Here is a 13,400-nt window from a genome sequence, read left to right on the forward strand (position 1 = left end):
CCCAAAAGTTAAACTCTGCCTATGCCCACGGTCTAATTGTGGCCCCCGTTTGACATCTAACTGCCATATGTAGAGATTTAGGGGAGGCAGGTTGGGCAGTGCCCTCCCTAGTGGCCGAAAAATATAATTGCGTGCATTTTGACTTTCCTATACATAAATATAAAATAAAGACCTACCCGGTAACCGGTAAAAAAATTACATTCTCTTTTGTGTTTTTTCATTGTAAGCAAAATAAATGAAGATATTACTACCAAAGCATTTGTAATTACAATCATTTTCTCGGAGAAATTGCTCTGACAGAATTGCAGTGGTGCCAATACTTTTGGCCAGCAGTGTATACAGAAATGGAAAAGATTGTGAAAAAAATATAACATTGAATTTTTTTCTACAATAAACCAGTTCAGTTCAATTTTTTCAGGCATGCCACTTGCTCACACAATAATAAATAACTAATATCGGTGAAATAGATGACGTTACACAAGCATTTTATTGGGCTTGTTGTTAGCACTCGTGTATGTAAATCTGACGTTTTTGTTTTCTGATGTTTTCTGAGATGACATGCAGGCAGTTAAAAAAATAATTTATTTTTTCAATCTACATCATTAATTATGTTGTGTGAGCGACATACAGTATGATGTTGCTCACACAACATAAAGCATACATGAGGTTATGTTGCTCACATAATATTATTAAAGACCAAATATGAAGTAATTTCATAAAATGCCAAATATTTGACAAAATAATCGCATTTCCGAAGTTCGAGCCTGAAAGGAGACGAACCTGAAAGTGATACGTCACACCGAGAACAGCGATGGCAGCACTCCATACGGCCGCCAAACAAAACCCTTCAAACAACAATTCAAACCGATATAAGCGATAGATCGACCGCAAGTGAGGAGATCCAAGTTTTTGAAGAGTTGGAGGAAGAGGAGGAGGTTGGAATTTGATGTTGGACTGTACATGTATTAGCCAGACGCTAATCAGGATGCAAACAATGTTCCCAGACTACCTGACATGGTATGGCGACAAGACCCATCGAGATTACAAGATTGGTAAAATATAGGCTGTTATTATTTTCATGATTTGAAGCATGTCAGGTAAATAAACCACCTACTATTGCCTGGGATAAAAGAAAAGTTTTGACGAATCCCCGATCATGTTGGGTAATGAACAGTAGAAGCTATTGACGTTAGCTTTTATTTACCTGACATGTTTCGGCGAACACCTCCGCCTTTGGACCCTCTGACGAAGGCGGAAGTGTTCGCTGAAACATGTCAGTTAAATAAACCACCTACTAATGCCTGGGATAAAATAAATGTTTTGACGAATCCCCGATCATGTTGTGGAATGAACAGTAGAAGCTAGTGACGTTAGCTTTTATTTACCTGACGTTTCGGCGAACACCTCCGCCTTTGGACCCTCTGACGAAGGCGGAAGTGTTTGCCGAAACATGTCAGGTAAATAAACCACTTACTATTGCCTGGGATAAAAGAAAAGTTTTGACGAATTTATAAGTGTAGGCAAAATGAACTCAATGCAACTATGATAGGGGATTGCCACGAGTTAGCTTTCGGCTAACGTCGCTAGCTTCTACTGTTCATTCAACAACATGATCGGGATTTTGCCTCAAGTTACCTTTCGGCTAACATCGCTACCTTCTACTGTTCGTTCCACAACAGTTAGCAGCTCTGCTTTGACAACGTAATCAGTCATCTATCCAAAAATCACACTTACTTTTTTGCAAATCCTTGATCATAAGCAGATCGGTTGAGGAAGCAGGCATCTTCGAAGTGTTTGTAGCAGAGAACACGACTCGATGATGGCGTGAAATTGATTCGCTTCGTGCGAACGAAAGATGTCCATATAACTGCCCTGCTATCCTTTGGCCTCTCATACAACTTTTCTTTAGATTGAGAACAATACATCGCCACACACCGCCGTGGCATCTTACCGAGAACCTCGCAGTTCTCTGTGTAACGTAATTTCCGAAGATTGTCGAAGAAAAGCATTTTCGTTGTCAAGGGCGTTGCTGTGGGTTAAACAAAGAATCTGGAAGGGTTGCGCAAAAAAAAAAAAAAAAAAAAAAAAAAACGAAAATATGCTTATAAGTGTTTAGCCATTTATCTTATTCAAAAACATGGTTGGCCAACCTTACTTCACATTTGGTCTTTAATGATGTGCATTTGAATTTTACCGCGAGCTACCCATACTAGCGTTGCAATTGACTTAATGGACACCCCTGATCTAAAACAAACATACAAGCGCAAAAAGAAATATTTGCCGTTCCACCCGACTTATGCGCTACGGCCTGAAACCGGAGCCTGCAAAATGGCCGCTGGCGTGTCATGATGCAAACTCTGCGGTTCTCTTTCAGCTGGTGGTGAAAAGCAACTACCATGCTGCATGTCTTACTTTCTGACTTAAAACGAGAAAAAGTGCCGTTGTTATCATGCATTTGCCATTATCTGGGGAAGCGATAAAAAAGGCTGAAGGCGCGCAAAGATCAACCGCGGCTCGGTCTTGTTTGTGCATGTCATTCAGCATCGTAGACCATTAACTAGGTTTGCTGTCCGATGGTATTTCCTGATTAAATCATTCGCTTCGGTTCAATTTTAGGTGAAGGCTTTGTAAATATTCAGGGAGGGAATCCCCCAACTTTAGGGGATCGATGCAGTTATTACGGCAAAAGACATATTGTTCGTTTGCTGCCGCCCCCCCTGAGTCAAATTGGATTGAACGTCTATCACCATCAATAAACGAGAATGAGTTATACAGTACCTTTTATGCTATATATTTCCGCTACTGAAACAAACTTTGCAATTTCAAGAAAATCATGACCAAGATAGCTCATTTGGGATTCTTTTTTATATTTACTAAATACTAAAAAAAAGATACTGAACCTATTTTGTATTAGGGTGCGTTTAGACTGCAGGCATATCTGATTACAATTGGATTCCCCTTGAAATCTGATTCAAAGGGCTGACTGTTGACAGATCTGGGCCTGTGCAGACTGGGCCAAATTATTGACACAGCTGACAGGTCGCTGTGGCAACTAAGGCGTCATCCAGCATAGAGTGATGTTACGGACATTCAAATCCAATTTGAGCTGTTCAGACTGAGAAGCATCATGTCCACATCTGATATGAAACTATCTCCCATATGTGGTTTCAATCTGTCTCAGATTTCCGTGCTTTGTGACTGTTCGGACTACAAAAGAGTCATCCATTTTCAGTCCGAACAAGGCCATATGGGAGGTAGTTTCACATCAGATATGGACAAACAGCTTCCTCCTTTTGTCATTGTTTGCATACTATCCTCATTAAAATATGAAAAACTATAAATGTTTGGGTGGTTTTAGTTAAGACACTGTTTTTTTCATTTGTGTGATTTTGACAAAGATCAGAACACATTTGATGGTGAGTTTATGAAGAAATGTTAGAAATTCCAAAAGATACAGATACCTTTTCATACCACTGTATGCGATAATGACTTTTTAACCGATATAACAATATTGTCCAACTCCAAAGATCAGATACCGATATCAAACCGATGCCGATATATGGACTTAACATGTTATGGCTAATTTTATTGTGATGCTTTAATAACTAGAAACTGCAATTTCTAGGGAAACTACTACGGGGCTTTGCTGTGGGGAGATCCAGATCATAGCCCCGCCCAGGTTAATTTGGGGACATTTCTCAGGCAATATCAGGTCACTTCACTTCCTGTTGATTTGGTGACATCTCAGGTACATTTCCAGTTGATATCTGGTCATTTCCTGTTGATTTGGGGACATTGTTTTTTTTTGCCATTGAAAATGAATTGGAAATTTGGACGTACATGGAGTCAATGGCATCGACTTACATATGCGTCAATGGAATCCAAGTACATTGGCATCAATAGAATCGACATACATTGGGCGTCAATGCAATGTCAGTGCCATTGGAAATGAATGGGAAATGTAGTGTACATGGCCGTCAATAACATCAACTGACATATGCATTAATGGAATCCAAGTACTGTGCATTGGCATAAATAGAATTGACATACATGGCCGTCAATGGCATGTCTAAATTGGCCTCAATGCAATGTAAATGCCATTGGAAATGAATGGGAAATTTAGACGTACATGGCCGTCAATGGCATCGACTTACAAAAGCGTCAATGGAATCCAAGTACATTGGCTTCAATAGAACTGACATACATGGCCGTCAATGGCATGGACGTGCACAGTCGTCATTGGCATCTGTGTACAGTGCCGTCAATGCATTGTAAATGCCATTGGAAATGAATGGGAAATTTGGATGTATATGGTCTTTATACATGGGCCAAACCTTTATACGTAGTCCGTTTGATTCCTGGTTGGTGTCAGAATCGTGAAAAAAGACTGGGATAGAGTGGCGTGTTTCTGACCTACATTAGCACACGAGTGGCAGGCGGGGGGACGGGAGTTTAAGTTACGTCCTCAGACGGCCCACGACCCGCGGGGGTGGTCCAGAGTCCACTTGTAGCCTCGGTCAGGCATTTATAACTCCTCCAGCTGCTGACTCTTCTGGCTTTCGGAGTCATGTCCGCTCGAATGTTAAAGCTGGTCACGGCACGCCTATCGCCTAGGAGGCATTTTGGCCCGCTTGCTCTTCTTCAGTCTCGGCGGACGTTCGGCTGCACGGCGACAAGGCGACAGGAGCAAAGGTGAGAAGGAGCCACTGTTGACTGACACGTTGAGCAAGAAATACATTGAAAGGATCACTACCGTCGATCCGGATCAGTGCCTTATTCGGTGAAGCAACAGCTATTTTGAATGGATCAAAATGCAAATTGTCAACCAACACCGTCATAATTGGAATTAAAAAAATTAAACATTTAAAAAAAATTGGTGCTTTCAGAGGGGACACAGTTCAACCACCAACACGACCGGAATTCTCATACAACGAGAGCTGTTTTTTGTTTGACACCCCAAAAATGACAGCACCAAAAAAAGTGATTTTTTTGGGGGGGGGGGGATTCAGAACTCTATTTGTCCTACAGTTTTTGTCCAAATCATATCATTCACCCATCAAAAAGTTGTACAGTTTGTGCCAAAACTGTACAGTTCGGCCAAAATTTGCCAAAAACGTACCCATTCATTAAAAATTGTGAAAATTTCCCATTTATTTCCAACAGCCCTATTTGCCATTCATTTCAATGGCACAAACATTTCTATTCACTCCTATTGATTTCCAACTCAAGTGACTGGTATTGGTCTTAACCAGTGGACTCAAACCGGTCCTCAAAGGGCCGCAGGGGGTACTGGATTTCATTCCAACCAAACGAGACAAATACCTTTTCACCAATCTGGTTTCTTACAAGTGTAATCAGTTGATTGCAATCAGGTGCTGCTTATGTTAGTAGAAACCTCATTGGTTGAACTGTTTGTGCTGGATCTGTTGGAACAAAAACCAGGACCCACTGCGGCCCTTTGTGGAGTCGGTTTGAGACCGCTGGTCTTAACAATACCAGATTGTTTCTAGAAACAATCTCGTAAACATTAGCATTATATAGCCAAGGACTTTTGCTATGCAAGTTAGCCAATTGTTGCATTGTTGCAATTGGCTAACTTGGATAGCAAAAGTCCGCTAGCTTAAATGCTATATAATGCCATTGTTTACAATAATTGGCTAACTTGCATAGCAAAACTCCGCTATCTTAAATGTTATATAATGATAATGTTTACAACAATTGGCTAAGTTGCATGGGCAAAAGTCCGCTAGCTTAAATGCTATATGATGCTAATGTTTACAACAATTGGCATACTTGCATGGACAAAAGTCCGCTGGCATAAATGCTATATAATGCTAATGTTTACGAGATTGTTTCTAGAGCGCAGCAGAAGCTATCTGGTAAACATTAGCATTGTAGAGAATTCAAGCTAAGTGCTGAAAAAAAGGTTTCGCCTGCTCACCAGTGCCCTGCTGTACCCTAGTTTAATGACGCCCTTGACCCTAACCCTAACCCAATAACAACAGGAGTGACCCCTAAATCCCCCAAAATCAACAAAAAGTGACCCAATATGAACAAGTGTCACCGAAATGCCTCATAAGCAACAGGAAGTGACCGAAAATCAACTGAAAATGACCTGAAATGCCCCAAAATGAACTCATTGGCTGCAATTGACGGCCATAGATGTCCAATTCGTTTGAAGTGGGAGGCATGAACGAATGTTCATTTGCTGCCACCCTTCCTGTTTAAACGGATTGGACGTCTACAACTCATTTCACAGCAGAAGGCTCGGACTGATAGCATCGTAGGTGAACTGTAGATTTAAGCCTCAAGGTGTTAAATTATTGCTTCCCATTGATGACGATAGACGTCCAATCCCTGCATTTGATTTCAGCGACGCGTTGGGCAAACGATGGAAGGACACGGCCGAGACGGTTGTCATCGGAGGGGGTTGCGTGGGCGTCAGCGTGGCCTACCACCTGGCCAAAAGCGGCATGAAGGACGTTGTGCTGCTGGAAAAGTCTGAACTGACCGCAGGTTCCACTTGGCACGCGGTATGTTGGTCACCATATTGTATGATGATTACATTTGGCATTTAGTAATTGTTTAAGCTAACGATGACTAATCGCAAGTTATTTTTGCGATTACTTCATGTTTAAAAATTATATCAAAATGATCATGAAAAAAATGAATAACATATGTTTTTGTTTTTTAAACAACTTTCATAAAAAAATGTATAATAATATTTTTTAATAAAGGAAATAAATAAGAGTACTGATTTTTAAAAATTAAATATGTAACATCAAAAAATGATAGTTAAAAAAAGATATTTGTTGTTTTTAAAACGGAACTTTTTAAATAAACATTTTTAAAAACAAATATTAAAAAATGTTTTTTTCCCCTTTATTTTCAATCATGAATCATTTAAAAAAAAAAAAAAAAAAATGTAAAAATTATGTTTGAAAAAATGATTTGAAAAATGAGATATTTGTTTTGTTTTTAAAATTAACTTTTAAAAAATATTTTTAAATATAAAAATATTTGTTCCATTAATGAACATTTTAAAAATGAATAAAAATAAACTGATAAGGCAAAGCCATTTTATTTTTCATTTTTTTTCTAGTTTTTCAAACTATTTTTATTTAAAAAAAAATGATTAAACAAAAGAATATGAAATAAGAGTATCTACTCTTTTTCCCCTTTTTAAAATTTTGATTAATGAACATTTTAAATATTAGAATAGTGTAAAACAAAAAAAAACAAAAAACAACAATTGAAAAAATGATTAAGATATTTGTATTGAAAACAACTTTTTTAAATAAACATTTTTTTTTGTAAAATAAAAGAATATGAAATAAAAGAATACTGTTTTTTTTCCTTTTTTATTTAGATTCATGAACATTTAAAAAAAAAATATATATATATATATATATTAAAAAATGATCAAGATATTTGTTTTTAAAACTAAACTTTTTAAAAATAGAAATATCAATTACACTTTTTTTAATGAATGAACATGAACACAATGAACACGGATAAGACAAGAAAAGACTATTTATTTTTCGTTAATAAACATTTTAAAAATGAAAAAAAAAAATAAAATAAACGGATTAGAAAATATTTCCTGTTGATGCATTCACTGATATTGCATTAAGAAGCTGGGGAAAAAAAGGATTTGGGCAATTCTGGTCTTGACAATGTCTCTGAACAATGACCTCCATTGACGTCCAGTTCATTTATAATGAGAGGATCGGCTGTGATGGCTCACCATAGATGACGCGAGACGTCCAATCCATTTTGACTGGGAGGGGCGAATGACTGGACGTCTAGCACCATCAATGGCAGCCAGTGAGATGTCCAATCCATTTTACCTGGAAGGGAAAGCTATTGCTCAAAGGTTTTGAAGTCTTAAAAGACAACTTGATATTCATGTGATTCAGTTTAGCTTTAAACTGAACTAAATGACATTCACACTGCTATTAATAAACAGTGATATCTGCATCTTCTTACCATCGTAATATGGATCAAATGTCAGGGAGAGACACTGTACTAGCACACAAGGTTCACATGTACGATTTTTTTCCCTCCTTCAACCCAGGCTGGGTTAACCACCTATTACCACCCTGGCATCAACCTAAAAAAAGTCCACTACGACAGCATTAAGCTGTACGAGCAGCTGGAAGCAGAGACCGGACAGGTAAGTTCCTCAAGTCACGCTTAAATCTTGGCAATGTGACAAAGAGTAGTAATGTGTTACATTTACTTGACTACCTTTTTGAAAAAATAGAATAGAACAGAAAGCCTTTATTGTCATTGTACAGAGTACAACCAGATTTAAAGCTGCGACAACGTGCACCACCATAGCGAAAGTACAATAAGGCTTATAAAAAAAAAACAACAACAAAAAACAGGTTAAGTGTACAAAGAGCTGGAATAAAATGAATAAGTGATTAGCAGCAAGTGGTGATGTACAAGTACCTGACAAAAGTCTTGTCACTTGCATACACATGGACCTGAAGTGTCCCTCTAATATATTTTTAATTAATATTTTCTTACAAGAAATGGATAATTTTAATCCCAACAGGTTTTGGAATAACATTTCGGTGCCATACAAAACTGTTAAGAAGTGTTCTGATGTTTACAGCTTGGTAAAGCCCATTGAGTCAATTTTTGCAAAGACATAAGTCTTGTCGTCTTGTCAAATGATACAAACAGTCCCAGGTTAGAGCTTCACCTGTTACCAATAATGGCTCAATTAACTCTCAGGTGTGTATAAAAAGAACCCTAGTGCACTAAACTGCCACATCAACTGCAACCTGACCTCTGACAAGATGCCTAGGATTCCTCCTGAGACCAAAGTGTTAATTATCAAGAGCCTGAAGACCAAATCCACTGCAGATGTGGCAAAAGGTAGATTTTTCAGATGAATCTTCCATTGAATTACACCACAGTCGCCGCAAATATTGCAGGAGACCTACTGGAGCCTGCATGGATCCGAGATTCACTCAGAAAACAGTGAAGTTTGGTGGTGGCAAAATCATGGCCTGGGGTTACATACAGTATGGGGGTGTACGAGAGATCTGCAGGGTGGAAGGCAACATAAATAGTCTGAAATATCAACAAGTCTTAGCTGCCTCTTACAGTCCTAACCATAAAAAGGGACAAATTCTGCAGCAGGATGGTGCTCCATCGCATACTTCAATTTCTACCTCAAGGTTCCTCAAGGCAAAGAAGAACAAGATCCTCCAGGACTTGCCAGCCCAGTCACCAGACATGAACATCATTGAGCACGTCTGGGGTAGGATGAAAGAGGAAGCATGGAAGACGAAATCCAAGAATGTTGATGAACTCTGGGAGGCATGCAAGACTGCTTTCTTTGATGTTCCTGACGACTTCATCAATAAATTGTATGAATCCTTGCCGAAGCCCCTGGAAGTCATACAAAATATTAAATTTGGATCTCACAGCACCACTACTTAATTTGCTTATGTTATGTAACATATTTTTGTACATTTTTTGTTCAATTTTCACACTACTTTCTTTAGGCGATGAAACTTTTGTCTTGCCAAAATTTGACCTTTATGTCTTCATTAAATGATAAATCATTTTTCAGTGAAACAAATATATTTTTGTACATTCAACATCATTTGGGAGGGTATTAGCTTTCATATGAGCCATTTCTGAAACCAATTGAATAATAAAAGTCAGGTTATTAGCAATTGTTTCTACAAAATGGATAAGCGACAAGACTTTTGTCAGGGACTGTACTTAAAGTGCTAATTCTCATTTTAAGCGGATATTCGGGTTAAATCGCCAGCGTAGGAACGGAACTCGTTCATAACCCGTGGACTCCCTGTACTCAGTCTAGGAGGCAGATGGCTGAATTGATATGACAGTTTGTGCATGGCTATTTATGTAAAAGTGCAAGAATGCTTTCATGTAACTGTGCAAATATTGGATATGCAGTACCCAGATTAAGACAGATGTCTGAGAACATCTTACTTAGTGAGATGCATGTGACAATGTTGTGGCATTAGCAGTGCAGTGACATTTTAGTGTAAACTTGAGTTGAGTATGGTGACACTCCCTAAACAAAAAGGTCTCAGGGTGTATTCACACCAGGAAAGTTCGCTTTAGTTCGCTTTCTTTGGTCAGCACCAAATCACATTTGGGCCTGACTTTTTTTTTTTAATGTGGTTCCTTTTCACATTGCAATTTGACCAAGCGACCCAGGATTTGACAACAAACACAATCTGTAGATTACGCTATATAGCGTTAAACTCCAAAGTATGTTTTTTTATTTTTGACCGGTGAAATTTATACTGAAATGTGTCTGGTGACGTCCATGCACTACAATCATTTCCTCTTTATTCTACATATCAGACTTTTTTTCACTGCAGTCGCTCTACCAGTTTCATTAATCAGATGTTGCAACAATAATCACATCACTCCTTTAAACCAATCAAATGTAACAATACAGTTACATGACCACGCACAAGCTAGCAGCCAAGCCCTATGATCACGCCGGCGTGATCGATCTTGCGGCGTGTTTAAAGCGATGTAAAAAATACTATTTCACATAAACTGCTGATATTAACATTAATCGAAAGTGCAGATTTCAAACTCTCTCCCAGTTTTTATTTGGATAAGCTTGTTTTCATTTCATGGTCCAAAATGTTTATGATTGTGTGCACACTAGAGGGCACTTGTGCTCTTGGGACGGCACAGCTGACGCTTCATTTCTGTATATTTTTCCAGTTAGAATTTGATGTTTTTTTTTGGGGGGCCTAGAATAGAAAATAGAAATGTAATACATAATTATGTTCTAGTGTAGTAATAAAAGGTCCTATAAATGTTGTTGTGCTGAGGAAAAAATATACTTGGTACTTGAGTATTCTTTTCACTGAATATCTTTTTACATGTACTTGAGTGTGTTTTTTTTGTTTGTTTTGGATAATTGCTTTTTCTTATGTACCGTATTGGCCCGAATACAAGACGGTGTTTTTTGCATTGAAATAAGACTGAAAAAGAGGGGGTCGTCTTATATTCGCTGTCTGGACATTATACCCATTCACGACGCTAGATGGCGCCAGATATCATTGAAACGATGTTCTGTCATGACAGATCTCAGCTACTCTCCCCATTCACGACGCTAGATGGCGCCAGATATCATTGAAGCGATGTTCTGTCATGACAGACTAAGCTTCTCTCAAGTTTAACCAGTTCGCAATTTTTTATTGCAGTGCTTTTCCTTATTCAGATTTGTTTCAAGACTACAGTTACAGTTAGACTTCACTTTGATGGTTAATGCAGTTATTGCAATTTTGTTGTTTTAACACAATAGATTGGTTTATTTACATTTCAAAAACCAGAATCCATTCATTTACGAATGTGATTGCACTTTAGTTTACATATTTAAATGTTCAGATATTAAGATTTGAATGAGGCAAAATAACATGCTTTTTCACTGAAATATATTGTCATAATCATTTGTTTCGGATGTACTGTAATTATTTTCTGTATAAAAATTGATTTGGTGTTCAAAAAGTCTTTTTTTCAAACTTGAGTCTTGAAAAAGGGGGTCGTCTTATAATCAGGGCCGTCTTATATTCGGGCCAATACGGTAATATTATTTTGAAGTAGCGCTACTCGATTATTTGGCTAATTGATCAAATTGACATATTCGGTTTCCATGCGCTCAGGCTGTGGGCTTCCACCAGCCAGGCAGCGTTCGGATTGCCTCGACAGCCGCCCGCGTGGACGAGATGAGGTACCAGATGACTCGCACCCACTGGCACGTGACGGAGCAGTACATGATCGGGCCCGAGAAGGTCCAGGAGCTCTTTCCTTTGCTCAATATGGATAAGGTAGGGTCTAAATATGAAACTACACATGCGTGCGCCATTACAGTCAGTTGCGATTAGTTGATTCTTTGGCTCATATATGCAGTAAATCATGTTATTTATTGTCATTGTTTTCCAGTGCAAAAGCAGATATCGCATCTTGAGTCATTATTATCATCTGCAACATAAATCAGAGAATATTATTTTCTTTCCCTTTTATTTATTAAAAAGATATACAGCAAATCTTTTACACAAATTATACATTTTATAACCCTTTTACTCACTGGCAGCTATTGAAGGTGATAGACGTCCTATTATTTCGACTGGGAGGGGAGAATGAACTCAATGGCACTGAACGATGAGCACTCACAGCCAGTTTTTCCTGTTTAAATTGGACGTTTATTGCCAACAGTGGTATGCAATTAGTTAAATATTCTGACAAAAACAAATTTAGTATTATTAGAGAGTGTAACCTGAGTGTTTTTGTGTTTTTATTCATTTTAATTTCATTAATTTAGCTTTTAACATTGCAGTCATTCATAAATTTTCTTTATCTTTAAAACATATAACAAATACAATAATTAATAAAAATTAATTGATTTTTTTAATGCAATACTAATTGCTAATATTTAAGTATTTTTTTTAAAATGACCAAAATTAGTCACTTGCCTTGTTAAGTCCTAAATGACAGTTAATAATAAAACAACAATGCAGTAAAAATGTTAAAATTATAAAAGGAAAAATGCTATATGTTGTTTTTTTTTTTTTAATTAATAATTATTTTTTTTTATTAAAATGTGAAATATTTTTTTTAAAAAAACCTTTTTGGGGAAAAAGGATCTTTAAAAAAAAGTTCAAAGACTGTTGGACTGTTTCTTTTTTGTTCTTTTTTGATCCGTCGTGTAAAAAAAAATGTATTAAAATAAAATGAATAAATAAATAAAATTACCCCCCCCCCCCCCTTTTTTTTTCCATTTATAAAGATAATTTACTATTAACTCATGAGCTGACACTGACAGTCATATCAACATAACAAAAATAACCCTACTGGAGATTTTAAGTAATGGGCCTAATTTATCTCTCCTAATCAAATACCTTAAACTCATAACTATGAGTATTAAAAAAAAAAAAAATTCTGAGGTATATCGCGATATAACATCACGGAATTCTCGTATCGATTCAAAATCCATCTGTATCGATCCTTACGCGTGTGTTTTTGGTGGAAATAAACAATTCAGCGGATGCACTTCTACTCCCGTCTAGTAGTTATCAGCGTGCAGCAGCATTGCCTTGCTGTCTGCTAAAGTAACAACATCAGACTAATCCGAGTAAAGATTTGTGTACGTCGCCTTCAAGTGGTTGCTCGGATTAGTCCTTTTATAAGTCTGAAATTTGGCGTCATGTTGGCTTTGACTGCAAAAACGGAGTACCATAATTTTCGCACTATAAGGCGTACCTGACTATAAGCCGCCACCCACCAAATTTGTCACGAAAACTGCATTTTTTCATAGATAAGCCGCACTGGAATATAAGCCGCAGCTGTCCTCAGTGTATTATGGGTTATTTACACCAGAAGAT

At 37.6% G+C, this 13,400-nt stretch overlaps 1 protein-coding gene across 4 annotated transcripts in view; it reads left to right on the forward strand.

Moving 5' to 3' along the window:
- dmgdh (dimethylglycine dehydrogenase) overlaps positions 1-13,400 on the forward strand; it is a 45,301-nt gene that overhangs the window by 15,000 nt on the left and 16,901 nt on the right. Inside the window, exons 1-4 of one of the 4 annotated variants that reach the window (XM_057819749.1) lie at positions 4,497-4,692; positions 6,374-6,533; positions 8,078-8,176; positions 11,682-11,846. In XM_057819749.1, the coding sequence (XP_057675732.1) occupies positions 4,568-4,692; positions 6,374-6,533; positions 8,078-8,176; positions 11,682-11,846 (549 nt within the window). In that variant the 5' untranslated portion in view covers positions 4,497-4,567. Of the gene's footprint in view, positions 1-4,496; positions 4,693-6,125; positions 6,284-6,373; positions 6,534-8,077; positions 8,177-8,788; positions 8,890-11,681; positions 11,847-13,400 lie in introns of those variants that run through there. The other 3 variants (XM_057819750.1, XM_057819748.1, XM_057819751.1) reach the window with 3 other exon arrangements.

Source organism: Corythoichthys intestinalis, chromosome 17, assembly GCF_030265065.1.
Source record: "Corythoichthys intestinalis isolate RoL2023-P3 chromosome 17, ASM3026506v1, whole genome shotgun sequence".
NCBI classification, from domain to species: Eukaryota; Metazoa; Chordata; class Actinopteri; order Syngnathiformes; family Syngnathidae; genus Corythoichthys; species Corythoichthys intestinalis.